The sequence below is a fragment of the Sinohyriopsis cumingii genome, chromosome 2 (assembly GCF_028554795.1).
Source record: "Sinohyriopsis cumingii isolate HCF-2022 chromosome 2, ASM2855479v2, whole genome shotgun sequence".
In the NCBI taxonomy this organism is placed as follows: Eukaryota; Metazoa; Mollusca; class Bivalvia; order Unionida; family Unionidae; genus Sinohyriopsis; species Sinohyriopsis cumingii.
In genome coordinates, this window is record NC_142962.1 from 97079093 (window position 1) to 97101544 (window position 22452).

The window sequence follows — 22452 nt, forward strand, 5'->3', positions numbered from 1 at the left end:
TTGCTGAAAATATTTTTATTAATTTCAATCTAAAACAGATCATAATGCAAACTGCAATGTTCTGCACAAGAGTTTGGAGTTGCATGATATGAGGGCAAAATACTAAAGAGTTTCAAAAGACTCATAATCTGACAAAAAGACAATACCTAATGAAGTATGAAATATAGGTCACAGTGACCAAGATTTGGTACTCAAATACTGTACTCACTAGGACACATCCACATGGAAATCTACATAATAATGAAGCCAAAAGTGCCCACAAAATTCCTAATAACAATCCTAATGACATTTATGATGATGATGACTAGAAATCTATTCCTGGGACATATGTGCCCTGCCACGGTGCCTGAAAACTATATGACCTACTCTTGTCATAGTGGGGCATCAACAAGAGGAGAGCAGGAAGAAATAATAGATGGAGGGGGAGAAGGACTCACCTTGAGAGCAGTCAGAGTGCCAAGAACAGTGAGGTGCTGATTTTCAATTACACCTGCATGCAGCAAAGCAGCTTTCAATAATGATGTATGGTTGATCCGCACATAATAATGTCTTCTCTGAAACATTATATCAAGTATTTTTTTAAACTCATTCATTATTGTACAAGTGTTAAAAAGTTGAAATTTCAAACAGATAGTACTGATAATCAAGTATTGCCCTCCTAATGAATATTTTGATCCATGCAATTAACACTTTTGGAGCAATTACAAAACCCCGCCTATACAGTTAATGTGGCTTTCACTGTTAAGCAAATCATACCTTCAAATCAAAACTGGATAACTGATTATAATGACACCAATTTTTCTAGTAAAATATATTTCTTCGAAATACTTACCAATCATAATACCTTAGGAGAACTACTACAACCTTGCAAATCCAGCCCTCCCAGATAAGACTTTTTGGTTAAAAGAAGCTAAATGTTACCTGTCCATCTAGGGAGAAGTCAAGCAGAGTGGTCTTCCCCTGTATAGGGATTGGCACCAAATCACGTGAACATCTCAGTTACCACTTTCGCTCATGCTAAGAAGCATGCTCTCACCACAAGAGACCTTGCAAATCTAGAATTGACTTTTGGAAGATATACCATTACAAGCTGGAGGGGTTTTTCCACTTCTAAGGAAAGTATACTCATCTCTATTTCCAACTTTTCTCTCTTCCTACAGCTGTTGGGGAGCAGCTTCAAATAGGGAAACTTCTCATCCATACATGGCAACCCTCCACGAGGTATAAACATAATTACTGCCATTATAAGTAGCAAAAAAGTGTAATTTAGGTGTAAAAAGTGTAATCTATATATTACATGCCAATATTACAGCAAGTATAAAAAAATACATTTTGGCTTCCAAGTTGGTCATGCATCTGGTCAAAATTCTTGTCACAATGGGTGAAATCCATAGGGATTAGCATACAAACACAAAATATACTGAAAAACATGTAACTTTTGCTGAATGATTGTGAACTAGAATTAAGCAATGAGCACAATCATGTGTTCAGAGCACTGCATTACATGATTATCATCAATTCTTTTAAAGTTTGTAAAGCTGTGTTGTTTTGTTCTTTTACTGATCTGACACGTTTTGAAGTTTGAAAAGAACCATCTGCTCTAACATATTTTGTCATATAACATAACTCAAACTGTAAAGTGTTTCACTAAACATCCGGTGCCATTTTCTTTAAAAGCATAAACTGGTCCACTAACTAACTAGCTAACAAACTTAATGAATCTGTGAGGCAAAGTTCATATTTGAAGATACCTGTCTGTCTTCTTGGAAACGGGTCATTCACAATTGCTATAAATAACAAATAAGAAAAGTATTCTTATGTAGCAGTCATCTTTTTAAGAATATTCTCAAATTTTTAAATGAGTGGAATTAAAGAGATGATAATAAAAATGACAAAAACAACTTTTTGTTTTATTATTGGTTTATTTTGCAATGTATCAAAAAAGCATAATCTATATATAAGTGACCATAAGATGTAATTTGATTTAAAAAATAGCATAATGATTATGCCAAAAGCGTAATGCTTGGCATGTATGCCCCCCACCATCCAGTTAAGTCAAGAAGCTGCATCTTATGAAGCTGTTGAACCACCTGGAAAGGTGACCTGTTGTGCCACGGATTTAGGTTCCACTAGATCAAGTAGAGCCCTTTGGGATGAAATATCTCTTAGATAAAAGCCCAAGAATGTGAATTCCAATCTTCATCCCACAGCCTGAAAAATGTCACTTAGAAGAACAGTTCCTGTCAAATGCTATATTTGTGGCAACTGCTCTAACCTCTTGAGCCAAGATGCTAACAAAATTTTATTTGAGCTGGGGTTACTTCTCGAAATGCAGAGTGAACAACCCACTTTATCTAGAACAAAAGAGTCTGTGCTGATATATCTTCCTGTTCTTTTTTGAGACGTAATAATAGGCATGATCTCCCTCATTGCAGTAGCTCTGTCCTTTTAAGATACCACCTCCAAACTCATACAGGATCAAGTTGGTGATCTTGAGCTGAAGTGTCCAAATTACAAAAGTCTCCTTACCCATGGACGGGAGCCTGTTCTTGGTGATGAAAGAGGGTACCATCATGAGTGAAACTGACCAGTCTTGTCAGAACTGTCATGAGTAAAACTGACCAGCCTTGTCAGAACTGTCATGAGTGAAACCTGAAACTGACCAGTCTTGTCAGAACTGTTGGAAATTCAGGTCCACTGATAGGGTATGTATTTAACTGATTCTGCCAGCCATTGCTAAAGCAATGATGAGACTAAAAGTGGTTCAAATGGTGACTTGTTCAGCTAGGTTAGAATCCATGACAGCTTCCACATTGGGGACAGAGCCAACATTTTTGGCTGTGTATAATCAGAGATGGAGAAGTTCTTTGGATAAGTCTTTGTTTTGTCCGATATCCTCTCTTCTATGATGATAAAAGGTTCATCGATCATGGAGCAGTAACCTTTAATTGTAAATGATGCTAACTTTCTCTCTTTGAAGAGTCAGAGGAGGAAATATATTATTTGAGGCAGAAGTATGATGTGTTCTTGTGTACACCATTGTGTGAAAATTTACCATTTGCTTTCGCATGCTTTTAGAGTGGAGGGCATTCTTGCTCGAGCAATTCTCTCCATGACTGGTTGTGAGAGTAATTTATTTTTGAGGGCCTGTTTAATACGATACAGACCTGAAGGTTCAGTAAATCTGCATAAGGATGAAACTGCTGTCATGGTTTTTTAAGCAGAAGAGGGAAAATCTTGATTTTATGAGGAATTTCCACTGTGAGATTGATGAGGCTGTTGATCCACGACTTCTCCTATCTGAGTGGTGCAATGAGGATGAGGCAATACTCCGATTATCTTGCATTCTGTATCACCATTGGAATCAAAGGTGTTGGAGGGTAGGAGTATGTTCAGGTTGTTCAAATCTATGGACATCTGGATCCTGAAACTGGTGAGACATAGGTTGCGAGTTTGATATTCCGCCTTGTTGCATACATGTCCACCAATGGTTGGTGCCACCAGTCACATATCTGATTGAAAACCTATGGATGGAGAGACCATTGTCTGTATTAGTTGACTGTTCAGGGACAAAGAATATGCTAGCAGGTTTAGTCATCCTGAAATATGGTGAACTTGTAAGCGGATTTGTTGTTGATGATGCCAATTTTGAAAGTCCCACACCAGAATGCAAAGGCCTTAGTCATCACTGCAGAGTTGTCAGATAGAATGAAGTTTTCCTTTTCATTTAAATATTCCTGCCACTAGTGAAATGCTTTCAAAATGGCCTTCACCTCTAGTATATTCATATGCAGATACCACTCCTGGGGAGACCACACTGTACAAGGAAGACAACAGTAGGTGTGCCAACTAGCCTTATGTACCTGCATCTGTAGACATGGTGATTTCTAGCGGTTGTACTTGCAGAGGTATACCCACCATGAGCCAAGTTATGTTAATCCTATTTCGCAGATGGTTCCTCTTATTTGTGCAGATGGTAAGAGCCTGGTTAAGTGCTTACAATTTTGGCCTCCATTCAAAGTAAAGAATCATTAGTAATGGGCACATATACAGGTGACCTAAGACGATGAGGTCCGCTGCTGTGTTGAGAAAGCTTAGTAAACAAAGGAATTCCTGTGTGGACAGAGTTTAGCCCTGAGAGTAAAGAAGCCACCATAGTCTGGATTTTCAATGCATGTTCCTGTGGGAGACGTACTCTGTTTACCCATAAGTCCAACTCTATACCTAGATGAACAAATTGCTGAGATGGTTCTAGGTCGGATTAGTCCTGGTTGACAAGAAACCCCAGACTGGTAAGCAGTGTAACAAGGGTCATCATGTCGTGTTCTAAGATATATTTCATCTGATGTTATGCAGGATGTCATCCAGCTAACTTGACACTGCCACCATAGAGAGCCATTACTCGATTCATCAAATAAGTGAAGACCCAGGACTGATGTTGAGTCCAAATAGGAATGCTCTGTCTTGGTATACAATGTCGTTCTAGGCGAATCACAGTAACTTCCTGGAAGCCTTGTCAATAGCGATATGAAGATATGTCTTTTTAAGTTCACACTGATTGTAAAGTCTCCCTCTTGAATGACAACTGAAATGTGGTGCCATGTTTTCATTGAGGACCAAGGAGTATGAATGTATGGAGGCAGTCATGTAGCGAAACGTTGCAAGCGATCACTTCCTCTCTGTCTTTTATCTACTTTGGTTTGTGAGAACTGTGGCATTCAACAGGTGGAACAGATTCTCAGAAGTTTGTGTCCTGGGTGAGTCCCTTGTTTCCTTATTCTGATTTCCCCAAATGTGCCTGAATCAATGCTGCGATTGTAGGGGAGGGAAAATGGGCTTCTTGGTGGCTTTTTTGTGGACTTCTTTTTGTGGGCTGTTAAAAAGGAGACTGGAGTAAAAAGGCTGCAATTGTAGTTTGGCCTTATGGTGATCCTTAAGGAAGGTGGAGGTAGAGAACACTGCATCTTGTTCCACCAACTGTAAATTTGTAGCTGCTTTTATGGCACTGGCTAAGGTGTCTTGAGCAGCTCTGTTATTATTCTGAGATTGACTCCCACGAATGTCCTGTGGAATTTGGGGTGAGAGAATAGAGGCTATGATCTGCCTGTTGGATGATAGCCATATATACTAAGTCCAACATAAAGCCCATGGCTATGATATTGCATATAAACTGCTGAGGTCATTAAAAGCCATCCAATCCATACATATGAGGTTTGGCTATATCATCCCCAAAGCTGTGACATCATGGTTGACTGCTGGGGTGTCCAAATGAAATAATGGTGTATGGCAATTGTAGGACCACTGACAAAAATTTGAGCTAGGTGCTTTGGTAGTCAGTTGATGCTTGGTTTTTGTAACTGATGATGTAGACAGTTCAAAATGTCTGTAACTCTGCCAGAACACGCAACTAATCTTAAGTTGGATTCTTCCTTTTTTGTCATAATATCAACTAATGCAGGAGCTCTGGTCCAGGTAATGGAGTGGGAGGAGGCAGGCAGAACACCAGAGGAGGTAAAAGTCAGATAACTTCTTTGACTGAGACTCGGAAGGTTGAGTCTTCCAACATCTTCATATAGTTTTGAAGCAACAAAAGAACTTGAGACCAAGCATCATCTTCTTTGCTTGCAGGAGGTGATGCTAATATCTCTTGTGTTGCCTGAGAATTAGCTGGTGAAGAATGTCGAGTTCTGCCACTCACTAAGCTCAGTGAGCACCCTAAATTTGATACTGTGACTTCCAAGCAGTGGCTGATTAAAGAGTCCCTTCTAGAGACGAAGGGTTGATAAAACTGCAAAGCAACATCTGTTGGAATTTGAGTCACTAAGCTTGGCATTGTAAATAACAAGTGTCTTGAGGCAGTATGTAGGTTAGATGGATCTCCATAATTGCATGTACAGGCAAGGTTCAATGAAGTGGATGACAGACTGTCTTCCGGTGATTTGTCAATTATATGCTATGGTCATGGCCCCTATGGTCCCTTGTATATGGTCTAGTAGGCCATCTTTGTGGGGAGGATGTTGCCTGATTCATTATGTTGGGATGGGTTAGATCCATGTAACTGGTCTGTTCATCTACTGTGTGAGATGATACTTTTTTGGCTGTTCAGCAACAGATGCAGAGACAAACCCTGAGGTGGCAAGGCCTGTATGTATTGCCAATAATGATAAGTTCTGTGGTGGTGACTTGGGTGATGGGTCTGTCTCTGAGTGTGTAGATTTACAGTGTTTCGTAGCTGAAGTGCCAGTTGTTGATTTATGTCCCTTATCCATCAGAAATTCCCACAGGTCAGCCTGTAGACTTATGATATCATCCTTAGCTGTGCATTTATATGTTTTGCCCATGGTCAAATCTATAAGACAAACAGAGCAGAACTTATAAACCTGTGTTGTCCTGCACCTGTCTTTATGAATACAATGTTGGTGCAGAGCTATACATTATAATATTTTACCTAGAAATTAGCAACAGCGGGCGACAATAAAGCTATGAAGCATTCAGGTATAATACAATTGATAATGCTACTTGTTGGAAGGGTCAGTGATGGCTTGTACTGGTAAAATCATTGAAGCTTGGTACCTGGATGTTAAGAATGTATTGGTATAGAAAACTCACCTGTATGTACCTGGTCGGAGTGGAATTACACATATATTAAGTTTTCTATAAGCACTAGAGACCTGCATCCACAAAAAACATAATTATATCCCAAACTTATTGTGAAATTGCACAGGCTACCATACAAGTACCCAAATACCAATAAACATGTGAAGACAACAAAGTGTTAGAAAATTGTAAAGGCAGAACTCTGTTGGCAAAGGAAGAGAGAAAAGATGGAATTATAGCTTTAGTATACTTTCCTAAGAATTGAAAAGACTCTCCAACTTGTTTTGATTATATCTTCCAAAAGCTGATTCTGGCTTTTGCAAGGTCTCTTGTAGTGAGAACATACTTCTCAGCACAAGCTGAAGTAATATCTGAGATATTCATAGGATTTGGGGCAGATAACTTTTAGCTTCTTTTAGCAGACAGTGTTATCTGGGAGGGCTGGATTTACAAGGCAGTACTTGTTCTCCTAATTAATTATGATTGGGCAATGTATTTAAAGAAAGAGAAGAATGATGTAAAAAAATATCCATAGACACGTCATCAATCTCTGTGACTGAATGTCCAGATAGCAATGTAAACCATAAGCAATGAGTACTTTGTAAACAGACCATCTTGCTATATATGTTCAACAGGATCTTACACTAAGGAGGGGGAATTATCCAAATTTAATGTACCATAACTTTAAAAAATGATGTTTGTAAAATGTAAAAAGCTGGGAATAAACTAGTGCAAAGATCAAAGATGCATACAAAATTTATTTGAAATCCAATGATTGCTGTTATTTTTGGGGTGCAAACACAAAAGCTTGAAAAAAAAAGGGTACTGCATTATTATAATTATTCATACTGAAAATACTTGTCTAAAAATCAAAGTATCCAAACTGTCATAAAGCAGCAGCCCAAATTTTCAGTCAAATCAGAGATCATGAAAACCTAGACCATTAATACTGAGAATTCTTTGTCCTATGATAAATACTGTCCAAACAATTAAAATGTCAAACTTTTGAACTCTTTTAAAAATTAGTCATAACTGTAATAATTAAACACTGTCACTGACATTTTTCTTATCATATTAAATTACAACAGTTTCTGACCCCAAAAAGATGCTTTCTGATGGTTTACAAGTTATATAGATGCATCACTATTGCCAAAATAAAACAAAGATATGTCTAACTGTCTGGTAGCAAATGCAAAACAATAAACACAGATGTCAGCTGACCTGCAAAGGTGGGAAATCCCTTATCACCTCCTCCACAAGTGCAAGGACTTCTCCATCAGGAATCAAACTGGAAATAGATGATGAATTAATTACTTCAAAATGCTGATTATCCTCACTCACAGGGAGAAATGGATTTGCTCCAGTCAGTTAGCCATCCAGATATGATACTGTTGTTATAACAAGTGTGAGGATATTTCATTAATCTGTTTATTCCAAGGTTCTATAAAAAATCTTAATTGATCTAACATTTGGAGTAATGGTACATGTACTTGTAGTGCATGTCAGCACAATACTGGCTGTATGGTGATGATAAAAGTTCATTAAAAAAAATTACAAAAAATAAAGATTTGCATAATAATTTATAGAAAGATGAAACCTTCCATAATAAACATAAGCATCATGCATTAAATGACAAAAGTTAAAAGGTAAATAAGTTTAAATTATGTGAATGGTACATGTATATAAAATCAAAAGTAATGTTAAATTATATACAATCCTTAAAACATGGTCAAAATTCTGAATATAAACCATATTCTCTCAAGTCATTTTCTCTTGTGGTACATCATCATTAAGTTGCTCCACATAGTTCACATCAAAAAACATTTGTCTCACAGGATGAAAGTTGAAATACTCAACAAGTATGTGTTCCTCTGTCAGTGGACACTGATAGGGTATGCACTCTGGTGGTCAAGGTTCACATTTCTGGAGTTAGGAATGTACAAATCAGATACAAGTATCATGTGTGTCCAATAAGCAATTAACACAATACCACATTGATGCGAGATGTTACTCATGTAGGATGCCAATGTAAAAAGGTGGGTTTGCTTGTGCAGTTTTCATTCCATACATTTTGCGAAGTGTGAAAAACATGCCAATTTAAATAAAATTAAGGTAGGAAGATGAAATCCTCCATTTTGGAAAGAGGTAACTGCAAAGCAGCAGTTTTTGACTGCTTTATCCGCTTTTTGTTACCTTTAATACCAATGTGACTAGGCAGCTGACAGTACAAAACACTTTTTCTAGACTGTATCAGGATCATGTGTTTGTAAGATTTTGCATATTAACAGGTCAAAATTCAGGTTCTGCAAGGCTTCCAGGGTGGTAAAGGAATCTGAAAAGATGATATAATTTGTTTCAACTGAGTATGCTATAACTTCTGCAGCAAAACAAATGGAGACTGTATCCAATGGCATCACTAACCAGGCCTCCACATTTTGACTCATATGCATACAGGGATACATAGCAGTGATGGGAGGCATGGATTTCATTGAATTTACTCTCTCAAACAAGAGGAGTTATTGAGGATATTTTTAATTCACGAAGATCAAATATTATCTTGTGAGGTTTTGATAATCACAGTGGTGATATATGAAAACTGAATTTTGTAAGATTTGCAACACTCATTATCTGCAATTATCCACTCAGCATGAATAGGCTAGATTAATAAGGTTCCAAAATCCATGAATATAGTACACTGATTGTCACCACTGAAATCTTCCTTTTCCCTGATGGACTCCATGACTTGTTTAACATACCAGTTGTTGAAACGTGATTTTAATTCTTCTTTGCAGACGTTATGTGCTAGTGGCTGAAGTTGGTCTGTACGTAAGGCAGACACCAACAAGGGAGTAATTCCAATGTCTTTCAATTTGGTAAGCATCTTCACACTTCAGGTGGGCTCTGAATGCATCAGATATTGCAGCTGCCTAACGAATGTAATGAGCAATGAGCAGCAGGTCATGTGACTGATTCACATATCCAATAATTACATTACCCACACCATCATAAATTCTTCATTATTCCAGAGGGAGTCACATACCAATAGTTATGGAAATCTACACCCTCAGACAGTCATATTTTAGTCTTTCCTGCATGAGCTGATGGGGGCATGAAAGTACTGGGTTTCATTATAGTGAGCAAAATATTTTAATCTCCCTCTTGTCATCAAGTACAGAAATCAACACTTGTTTTGATCCAGAGACAGCGGTTTAAGTAAGAGCTCGTACAGATGTACTTTAATAATGGGTTGTCTTAAGTGTTGTTGGCTGCATTGGCTTCCACTGATACTGAACACTCTGATGAAAACACAGGGTAAGTGATTGATCTTGACAGGTGTTTGATTTGTGCTCATACAGATGGTAGTATTGTTTTAGTGTTGTCAGCTGCGTCTGGTTCCACTGATATTATGCACTTGGAAGAAAACACAGGTTTAAGTGATTAATATTCATATGTGATGCATTTGGTGTGTGCTCATACAGGTGGTAGTATTGCTCTACCAATTTATCATTTGCTGTCAACAGCTTTGTTCCTTTGTATTCTTTATTTTGGGTATTTGTAGCGTTTAATCCATGAAATTAAATTCATACAAATATGCAAACTTTGACAGGCAAAACCATGAATTTAAGCACCCACAAAACTGTCTTTATTTACAAGACCAAGATAATAGAGATCCACAAAAATAAATGATACTACAGCATTTATTCTGTTATCATCACCAACCACCACTTGACACTTGTCACCAACTACTGCCTGAAACTCATCACTGAATTGCACTCTACCCTATCCATTATGTTATCATCACCAATTACCACCAGACACTCATTACTAAATTTCACTCTTCCCTATCCGATATGTTATCATCACCAATTACCACCCGACATTCATAACTAAATTTCACTCTACCCTATCCATTATGTTATCAGCACCAACATACACCTGACATTTCATCACTGGATATCACCCTATGTTATCCATTCTGAAAGGTCCTTCCTGATTTTTTCCCACACCAATTAACTCGTCTAATTTGAACACTTTAATGATAACTAGCTTCTTCCATACAGCAATGCTTAAAATAATTCAAAAACTGTGAATGCCTCTGGAGAGTTTGCACTCCTATTTCATATATGGAGATTTTCTGCACACCCTGTTGCACTGAATTGTGTCAAAACCTCACCATTGTAGACTGAGTTCTTCCCATAATGTTACCAATACTTACAGGTACTACCTCCTTGTTATAGTGTAGTATGATGCACTTTCCAAGTACTTATGCCTCCTTATTACAGTGCAGTATGATATGCTTTTCATCAGGTGTTATTCCTTTAGGTTTCTGAGCCATTTTATTCCTCTAGTAATGTATTTTGTTACATTAATCACACTTAAATTTACATTTCCTCTGTAATAATTTGCACTATGACAATTACGAACCTAAACAAATTAACTTTTGTTAACCTTAATACCTGTATGACAAAAGGTCAGCTGAGCTAATGGCAAGCAAAGTTTAATTCCAGTTTGTGAATTAACATATAATGCAGTGACATTATCAAACATCTCTTACCTGGCATATCCTATCTAGCAAAGATATATTTCCCTTCCTTTCTGTGAGAAGGAAAATATTAGGACAAGTCAATAAAGTAAATAATTTACATCAAGGAAAGCTGTACCTTCCTGGTGTATTGGTGATAATGTCAAAAGCACACTCTGTCAGTTCCCTTGGATGGAATCCTAAATTCTTTTTCCTAAAGACCCTCTCTATGCAGTAACGCTTCATGTGATGAATGTTGTATCTTGCAACATAACGAGCAAAGGGCACCTACAATGAATGGCAACATTCTCGAGTAACAACACGTTTACATGGTATACTGAGGCTGAAATTCTTACAAAAAGGATCACACACTCATATCAATTATAATGTAGTCAATTTTACATGAGCTTTAATACCATACAACTTTCTCATGCAATGGCAAGTTACAAAATATACCTGTGATGAAAGATGAGGTTCTGAACAAAACAAAAAGCACACATGTTGAAATTCAGTTTTAAAAGAGGAGTAATGCATGTAACAAGAGGCCAAAGTGGGCTTGATAGTGTTCACCTTCCTGATGCTTATTAGGCAAAGAGCTGGGTTGGTAGGCTGCTTTCAGACTGAAAATTTATTCAAATTCTGCTCACTGGTTATGGGTGGGTCTTTTATTATCTGATTGTAGATTAGTGTCATTTACTGAGAGGTGTTAAAATCAGGTTGTTTTTTGTCAAATTCTTTTGGTTCACTGCCATTGCTGTTACATACTGTGAACCAGTCCAGTTTACTTCTGTACTTAGGCTGATTCATGATCATGTTTCAAGTTATTTATGAGGCTTATGCCTCAGATAAATATCTGTAACAACTTGTAATTTTAGTCATAAATTTAAAATGAATTTAAAAAAATGGATCTCTAACTAGTGTAATAAACAAACATAAAGATGTAATTTTACACCAAACCATTAACAGCAGTAGCTAGCTGCATTACTAAAACCATAACAATAACTACTAATACAAAAATTATCATTTTATTATTATTATTATTGGGTCCCCCGGTGGAAGACTGGTCTAAAACACGATTTTACTCATCACTGCCTTCTTATCTCTGACCATGTAGGTTCAATACTTGGGCTCAGCCAAAGTAGGCATGTGAAAAAGTTTGTCAGTATCTTTCCATGGGTTAGTGGTTCCTAGTGGGGTTTTCTTTGGTTCTTCCTCCACCAGTTATACTGTCCACCATATATAGTCTATTGTGTGCTGAAAAATATAGCATTATTAAACCCACAACATTATTATTATTATTACTATTATTGTAAACTACATTGCTTTGGCATCACCATCAAAATTTATCAAGTCTTACCAATAGTCTCTCACTTCTTCCTGCTCTGCGGGGGGGGGGGGGGGGGGGAGTGACTTCTCTGTGTTGAGAGTCTATAGGGTGGTCTCTAAAGACTACCAAATTTTCCACTCATTTACACCAAGATTTTAATGTTATAGCATACATATGGACATATCCATGCAGTTTTATTTTACATCTGCAATAGTAAATTTGAAAGTATTGACAATTTAAATCAGTTAAATTTATAAAGTACATGAGTCCCAATAATGAGACCAATGTACCACAGACCAAACAGAATATCCTGGAATCCCAGACAAATCCATTTCTACTGTCTTTTTATTCCTTTTAACAGCTAAGGAATGAAACCATCTCAGGTATTCATGAGAAATTCCAATATACCAAATTTGTTTAAAAAATATTTTCTTACAGGTCTGAATTAAAATGTTCTCAAGTGCAGTACAAATTCTTGGCTGATGCCACTTGCCTTGAACTTGATATAATGTACAAACGACCACACAACTTGGTATTATGGACAGAAGATCACTGAACTTGGTATCATGCACATAAGACCACTGAACTTGATATTATGGACTGAAGACCACTGAACTTGATATTATGGACAGAAGATCACTGAACTTGATATTATGGACTGAAGACCACTGAACTTGATATTATGGACTGAAGACCACTGAACTTGATATTATGGACTGAAGACCACTGAACTTGATATTATGGACAGAAGATCACTGAACTCATTTCAGACAATGTTAAGTTATACCCACATATTTGATTAACTCTATAATTGAAACCATTTGGAAAAAAGATTATTAAGTTACTGTAGTGGCATTATTCAAGGTATTCTTCAGATATCTCCACAAAATGTGTTAAATAAAAATATATTCGTACTTATTTGTGCTTTCATGCTGTAGTCTTCTAACCATGAAATGTAAAATTAATGTGAAAGTGCTTTCAGTATATTCACTAGAATACAAAGTTCTGTCAAATCCATTTTTCCATCTTATTTGTATAGGTTAGTGTCTTCTTCAGCTCAGTGAAGTATGGAAATGCGAGCAATGACTTTTAAATTGACACTGTGACTTTCAAACCCCTTCATAAAAGTGGCTCCTTTTAATTTAAAACCCTAAGTCAATGTCATTATACATGCAGGAGAAGTCAAGATTTTTAGATAGAGCCATGCTGAGGGTCAGATGAAGATATTTTCATTTAGAACCAGCTACATGTCACTAGTGTTTTAGTGAAACCCAATGTCAATATGACCATCCATTCACAAGTAGCATAATAAAAGTTTCCAGGATGGACATCAAGGCAGATGGCTACCACAGTGGCCATATTGGAGGTCTGAATGACAGTATTTTCATTTAGAACTAACTAAATATCATACAAAGTCATTTAGTTCAAAAAAACCATATCAATATGACCATCTGTTCAAGAAAAGCAGACATAACAAGATTTTCAAGATGGATACCACAAGGCCATCGGAAATCAGATCACTACTGTTTTCAATTAGAAGCAACTATACATAAAAAATGTCATTTAGCACCCTATGTCTGTATAACCATCTTTTGAGAACTGAACAAGAGTGGCAACAATGGCAGACATACTGGAGGTTTGATCAGCAGCATTTTCATATAAGACCAGCTACATATTGTAAGAAACCTTCTTGAGAAAGCCCCCAAGTCAACAGGCTCATTCATTCTAAATCACGGTAACAAGATTTGTCAGCCATATTTTATGTCAGATTGGCACTTTTTTCACAACTAACCAGGCTGTTCAGAAGTCTTTTAGTGAAGACACCATGTCAATAGTGCCATTCATTCAGAAAGATTGGCGATAACAAGATTGTCAAACAACTGCTATCATGGTGGCCACATTGGATGTTAGATTGGTACCGTCATCATTCTGGACTAACTAGACATCATTAGGAGTCTTTTAGTGAAAACCCAATGTCAATATGACCAATAATTCAGGAGGAGTAGTAATAAAATATTTAAGCTTGCCACTGTGGTGGCCATTTTGGCTGTCCTAGGGGTACCATCTTCCTTTAGGAACAAACTTGGGATAAATGTGTGACTAAAATTTAATATCAATGCTCCCAGCAGTTTAGGAGGAATAGTGACAAATGATGGATGACAGTCATTCATATTAATTCTTTAGGTCTATGAATAGTAGGACTAAAAACAATTTGTACCACCAAATGCAACGAGGCACAAGTGGGCCAGAATTTGCTTACCTGGCTGACATTTTTCTCAAAGTGAAATACAAGGGCTGTGTGACAATAAATCTCAGCTAATATGAAACTTGATGACATTTAAAGGGCGGTTTTGTAATCATTCCTGATGATGGATCAGAAATCATTTGTAGAGACTTGAAAGACCTCCAATCCCAGACACTTTCTTTCAGATTCAGTCACATTCTATATACCATTTTTGGATAAATAGTGTCACAAATAGTGTCCATATTTGATGACAGATTGTATTTGTACATATCTGAAAGCTTTCAAGCCAAGATGATTTCTGTTAAATCTGGCTTAATTCTATTCAGCAGTTTTTGAGATGTCATTGTCAGTAATGGAAGCCATATCTAATTAAGGATCAGCATCCTTGGTAAAAAAGACAAAAGGCTTCTTTGCTGATTAGCATTCTGTCAATTCTGGGTTAAATTATTTTCAGCAGTATTTAAAAAGACATTTTTAGGTTCTTCTATGTTTAGTATCAGCAGCCAAAATCGGATGGCATATCAGCATTATTCATAAAACCTTGTAAGGTCTTCCTGCCATGATGCTTTCTGACAAATCTAGTCTATTCTGTTCAGGTTTTTATTAAAAAGATCTCATTTAAATGTTTACATATCCCATCAGCCATATTCTATGGCAGACTAACACTGAAACAACCTCCATTCAAGGATGCTTCTGTTCAATTGGTCAAATTCTGTTCAGTGATTTCTGAGAATAAGTCATTTACATGTTTTTCTAATTTTAGCAACTGTGATATATTTGAACCAGCATCATTTGTACAAAACAGAGGATGCCAAGATGCTTTCTTTTACATCTGGTAAAATTCTGTCAAGCATTTTTGAGAAAAAATTGTTTTTAAGTTTAAGAAATTTTATGAATTATAAATCTCATCATACAAGACTTCAATTTAAAATCCTGCCCATCCAGCTCACCCACTCCCTGACTGTCAAGAGTCAATCTTGCTAACTTGTAACCCCCCACTTATGCTGCAGTCAATGTTTCTGGACCCCACCACTCAAAAGGGAGTTGAGTACATGATGTATGGTGTGACTGACAGACAAGGGTAACACTAAATATAAAACATGGCATGGTAATGAAGGAAATGAACATCATACAAGTCAAATGAATTAACATTTAAAGTACAATACTGTAAACAGTGAAGATCACACTGGCTTTGAATCTAGTTAGCTATAAACTTCTTACCCTCAGATCATGTGGCAGTCCCAATAGTTGACCACTGTCATCCATCATACAAACATGCTGCTCTGTATCCCTGTATAATGCAGGTTTGGGCATCAAAAAGGGTGTGATCACTTTTAAAGCTCCATGGCGCTGGAAGATTCTCTCCAAACTGTCATGCACCTGTCTATTCACTAGGTTTGTTTTGATGGAGAATGTGCCCTGGAAAGATTGTATTTTTAGTGTCATATTCACTTTTAACCTTTATTTGTTTCTTGGGGGAATGTGCAAATTACACAGGAATAGAAATAAAAGAAAATCTTGTTTTAGCAGTGCTGGTCATACTGGCATTCATGCTCAAGATCAGATCTGTCTTAAAAGACTTAGCTGGTGACTGATGTAATAGTATATCGAATATCATGTCCAAACAGAAAAACTCATAAACTTAATATAACACCATTGCTGTCTTATTACTCATTTGTTTTCAATAAAATGTTGCCTTGTTAATCTGACCATGTGCTACCTATTACAAATATAGAAGCAACCAACCATGACCAAATTATTGTTACTATACAGAACTAAGACCCAAGATTGAACAAAAGGAAATAACTGTCAAAACTTACTGGTCATCCAATTTTCAAGTGTATTTCACTGGTTCGCATTGTGCACTTGAGAAAATTTCCAGATATGAGCAATAGTTGCAACATTTATATTCATACTATATACTACTGCTACCTCAGCAATGCTGTGCTCACTGATTTACATCCTCTATAGTCAACAATGAATGAGAAAATGGCATCATCAATGATACACCCATTCTGTGATTTTTCCCTTACTTATGTCCTTGACCTTCAAGCTAGTTAAATGACTATTATGGTAAAGTTTCATCAAAATAAGCGAGAAAAGAAGGAAATACCGTCGCTGCTAGAAATAATGAAAATAAGTACACATTTACTCCAGGAATTTTTGGGTCAAAACTGGGAGGTGGTGTGATGTGTGCATCACGTTACTTGAGGGAGGAAATTACTTCAGTGAATATGGTACGTATATTAAAATGTGTTACAAAGTGTAACCTGGACAATATGTGATGATATGTTATCCAAACTTGATGCAAGTTTATATGAAATTTGAAGGTATCTAAAAACACTTCATGAACAAACCCAAACCATAACATTTTCTGTACGAATGCCATCTATCTGAAGCAAAAATGCAATTTAAAAAATATCAGCAAAATTCAATGAACTTTAATATATCTTCCAACATCCTTACTGTCATTTTTTTGTGAAGTTAAGAATTGGCAATGGAAACAGATGCAGTATATAAAATCTACCAACTTCCTAATACACCTGCAGGGTTCTAGTCTCAGATTCGGCCAATGATGGTATGAGAGAAAGCTTGCCAGTAGCTTCTCGTGGGTCGGTGGTTCTTTCCAGGGATTTCCCAGGTTCTTCCTCCACCATTAATACTGGCCGCCATGTATAGCCTATTGTGTGCTGAAAAATGGCGTTAAACCCTACAACAACATCAACAACAAATACACCTGGACATGCATTAAATCATACGAGGCAAGGAAATTGTTACCTTGTAAATGTCACTGTCATACAGATGGTCATCAGCTAGACTGATACTCTGTGAGAATAGAGCATTGATCATTCGGCGATATGGCTTGCTGTGTGGGTCTGATATCGTTGACCTCAATATTTCATTAAGCTCTGCCTCTTCCATCTGTGGTGGGGGAAGATACTCCGACTGCAAGAGCTCTACAGCAGTAGGGCGCTGTGATGGGTCATGGTTCAGAAGCAATCTGATTATTTTACTCTGTTGAATACAAATAAAGTAGGTTAGCTTAGACTAGAAAAAAAAGTACTGAAATAAACCATAACAAAAATAATTATCATCTCTGACAGACCCATTTTTGGACTGTAAAAGCAGCTAGATCAATTTTTATGGTTGTCATGACAAACTCCCCATGCTCCTTACATAAGCCCAATTTAAAGGAGTATAATTTAGACCCACTATCTCCTCCTTTCTGAACCCTGCCCCTACCTGTCCCCCCCATATGGGTCATGAACATATAAACACATATTGCATCTTCCAGAAGTGACTGCAGATAAAGTATTGTTGAAAAGATTTTCAAAAATATCAACTGTAATTGAAATTTTAGCAATCTGGCCTTTTGATTCTTTTCAAGGAGTCCTTAAAGAGAAGGCCAAAGTCTTGGAGTCCCTTGACCTCTGAGCATGGGAGCTAAATATGTTGCTCACTGACTGGTCAAGTCATATAAGTGGGTTAAGTTTATCTCCAGTAGTTCAAAAGATAAAGTCCAGACACAGATAAAACTTACATTTTACCTCGTAATTACCTTGACTATGAGCTGGGAGGCTGACAACTACAAACTTTTTGGTGATGATGCAAACCAGGGTAAGTTCTATTCAAAATATCTCCAGTAATTAAAAAAATTAAAGACAAAATAGTAAAAAAGATTACACAGTATCTGGTGACAAAATTCCATTACTCACTGCTATGACCTTGATTTAGTGACTGACAATATTATGTGACACATTATTGCTGATATACATCTGGGGGAAGTTTCATCAAAATATTGGATCAGAAGATTACAATTACAGCTCAGACAAGGAGGCAGTTCAAAAAGTTACACTATGGACCTGAAACCAAACACAGAAATTAAAAAGCAACAACCAAACTTTTGTTACATTGATGATGATGCTTAAGATGCCTACAGTGAAGTCTTAATTTACCCCATGCTTTATCTAGACCTGTTTTGACAGGTTTTATTACATCATAGTGTTGTTCCATCTGTCAGTTTCTTTATTCATCTGTTAACCTGTGCTTGCTCTGTAAGCCCTGTGGAACTTTAATGAAACTTCACCAGAGATATATTACGACTATGTGGTATGCAGTGTAACAAATATAAAACTTGCAATTTCTGAAAAGATAAATAATCTTATTATCAACTTTATGCAGGCAGGGTCAATTAAGTTCACCAAGCCCAACTGTAAGCATCCACCCTATGTTGACACCATGTGGTTTTGGTGAATTCAACTTTTCAAGAGGAAATGTGCTCTGACCTCACACCCTAACATAAATGTAAAAATATCTAAAATGGGGTAGGCAAGGTCAGAGAAAACTTGGAAATATGACCCTGAGAATCAGACTCAGTAAACACCTCAGTAATATAAATGGATGTCACTCTTAATTAAACTCACGAGTTTACAACCCAAATATGATACAAAATCTTATCAGAAATATGGCCCTGAGAGTGAATAAACTCAACCAATCAGATGAAGGATAACCTCCATCATATGCATAAATGTTGCTCATAATTTATCTGAGATCTTCATTATACAAGGTTACAAACAAAATCTTATACAAATCTGATTAGAAATATGGTCCCTGGGATGTGCACAAGCTCAGTCAATCAAATGCATTATCACCTCACTATTATGCCTGGACCTCATTCATAATCAAATTTATTTGCGATATCTGTAATACAAACTTACATATTTAATCTGATCAGAAATATAGCCTCGAGTGTGTACAAAGTTCAACCAATCTGATGCAAGATCAACACATTAATATCCATGGATGTTGCTCAGAAACAATCTCATCTGAGGTAGTGTTGGTATAAGCTTACATTTAAAATCTGATCAGAAATATGGCCAATAGTGTTCACAAGCTCAGCCAATCAAATGCAAAGTCACCAAATTAATATACATGGGAGTGGACCAAATCTGGTAAAACCCCAATTAGAAATATGGATTTTTGATTGTGCACAAGCTCAGCCAATCAAATGCAAAGTCACCTAATTAATATGCATAGGAGTGGACCTAATCTGGTAAAACCCCAATTAGAAATATGGATCCTTGAGTGTGCACAAGCTCAGCCAATCAGATACTGTATGACTTCATTAATAAGTGTGGACATTGCCCATGTCTAAAGTCATCACAGATCATGACAATGCAAGATTATATATATATATATTTGCAAGAATCTGATGGAATTTATGATTTCTTGTGTTCACAAGCTTACACAATCATTATCACATCATTAACATGCATGAATATTGAAACCTAACTAAACTTATCCAAGTTTTAATGCTATAATTTTATATGCCAAATATAACTGAAATCTGATCAGAAATGTAACCTTTAGAATGTTCATAAGCAAATGCTGATGGATACAACACATGTCAGACAATGATAAAAGCAAATGCTGATGGATACAACACATGTCAGACAATGATAAAAGCAAATGCTGATGGATACAACACATGTCAGACAATGATAAAAGACCATACCATAAGCTCATTTAGCCTTTAGACAGGTGAGCTAAATTTAAGTATTTTGAATTGAGATGGCTTTGGTTAGTAACTAATTAGGATTGAAAAAAGAAACTTCCACATGATAACTTTTTTGATTTCTTGGGTTGAAAATCTGTAAACTATAACATCTTGAAGCCTCATTCTGCCAAAAACAATATGAGCTCAAAAGTTAACATTTTTCTCTGGAATTTTTATTTTAAGTGTTTGGGATTGGGCCAAAGCCCATAAGAAAAATTTTAATAACTGAAGAATAAGATGTAAACAAGTATGGAAATAAAATTAGGAATTTGGACAGATTTTAGAACAAACATGTGGCACAACTGTTTGACACCTGACGATCACTAATAAAGCCATCCATTTATATGTATCAAACATCCTTGGATGTGTTTGTTGTACTGTATTTGCTGGCCTGTAAGATGATACTTTTTTACCAGAAAATCTTAGCTTCGTCTTATACTCTGAATTGACTTATATATGGATTTTGTCATCCGAATCGCTTTATCATATTTTTCGTAAGGAAAATAATTCTCCAAGAGTACGAAAAATAATGTGCAAAAAATATTTAATTTTGGGGAAGAGATCGTGTATGAACAAATATAGGATCCCACAGAGTATTTTAAACAATTACATGATTGTCAGAATAAAAATTAACACTGATCAGATGCAAAAGCAGCATGCACCAGTAATGTACGCTGTTTGTAATATACATTGTTTAAATTTAATTACATATATGTGCATTAGAATTTACAAGTCAGAAGATGAATAACCATGATAAAGACATCTTCCATCACAATTTTCAAATCAAATAATCTGTATGCCCCATTGAGAGAGGGAGAGAGAGAGACAGACAGACAGACAGATGTCTTCACAATTGTAAATCTGTATTGCTCACTTACCTGATGACTGATTTTACTTGTGCAGTACCATATTCCATCATCAATTAATACCTCTACTTAAGCAATTCCTTCTAATTTATGTTTCCACTTCCATTATTACAAGAATCACACGGCTTTGTAGTGGTATTTACATGTAAATTAAATATGCTGTGGCAGTATTCAGTCATTCCAATGACAACGACTGTTTGAGGTCAAGATTTTGCAGACCAGATCAGATTAGTGTGGCTACCAATAGAGAAAGCAAATTTTTAGTAAATTATGTTTCTCTGAGAATACTTCCCCTATCACATTAACATCAGAGATATAAGCCTGCTACCTCTCGAATCCAGCCCTACTAAAAGACGAAAATTCTTTTCTATCTCATATAGACCAAAGGGCAATAATTCTTGCCCTTACCTCCCCTTGCCACCGCCAGGTGTCACTAGTTTTTTAAGCTGAGTGATATATATTATACGAGGATGCTCGCATAGTGGGGTGGTTGGGAGGGTTTTTAAGTAATGTGATCGGGTAAGTATTCTCGAAGAAACACAATTTACTAAAAATTTGCTTTCTCCTTCAAATATGTTCCCCGATCACATTAACGTTAGGAGAATAGGTAATAGGAGGAGGGAATGCTGAGCATCCTACCTCCACCCCAGGTACCTTCTAGGGAATGATGGCTGGATTCCCCATTTGAAAGATAACCCGTTCTCCTAATTTCATCAGCAACACAGCCTAGGGTCCCATGATATGTGACCCCTATATACGGTTAAGAAGATAGTTATTGAAATCTTCTTACCTACGAAATTTCACTGGCGAATCCAGCGAAGCTGATAGGCTGTACTGATTGTTTTAAATGGGTCTGGTGGTCATCTGGGCTGCTGACACCAGACCTACCAGATTCAAGGTTTGCCTCTGCGATGCCAAATCTCTGAGATAAAAACTGGAGAAGGTTGACTCTGCATGCCAGCCAACAGCTTCTATTATATCTCGGATCGAAACATTGCGTTCGAATGCAAGGCTCGCCGAGATTGCTCTAATCTCATGAGCTGTAATCTTCATGAGGCGACTCTGATCTTGTGAGACCTCAGAATATGCTGAACGTATAACCCACTTCAGCCATGAAGCAAGGGCTTGAGGGGTGATATCCCGTTTACCAGCTTTGACCGGAAGAAAGAGGCGCTTATGTGTGTCCCGACATGCTTCTGCGCATTTTAAATAGTGCTTGAGTGCACGAACAGGATCTTGCATGACTGTTGCTCTTGACTTATCTATGGAAGAGAGCGAGCTAATGACGATTCTTTGATTGCCAATGGATGATAACCTTATTTTGGCTACAAAGCCTGG

At 36.8% G+C, this 22452-nt stretch overlaps 1 protein-coding gene across 2 annotated transcripts in view; it reads right to left on the reverse strand.

Moving 5' to 3' along the window:
* Positions 1–22452, reverse strand: part of LOC149805436 (eIF-2-alpha kinase GCN2-like) — a 205557-nt gene that overhangs the window by 65178 nt on the left and 117927 nt on the right. For both annotated transcript variants that reach the window (XR_016419665.1, XM_089950017.1), the window contains exons 24-28: positions 17470–17706; positions 15913–16110; positions 11259–11407; positions 7819–7885; positions 438–554 (exon numbers count right to left, since the gene is read on the reverse strand). Coding sequence is in view for 1 of the 2 variants with exons in the window: in XM_089950017.1 (XP_089806143.1) it covers positions 438–554; positions 7819–7885; positions 11259–11407; positions 15913–16110; positions 17470–17706 (768 nt within the window). In the remaining variant the exon portion in view is untranslated. The remainder of the gene's footprint in view (positions 1–437; positions 555–7818; positions 7886–11258; positions 11408–15912; positions 16111–17469; positions 17707–22452) is intronic.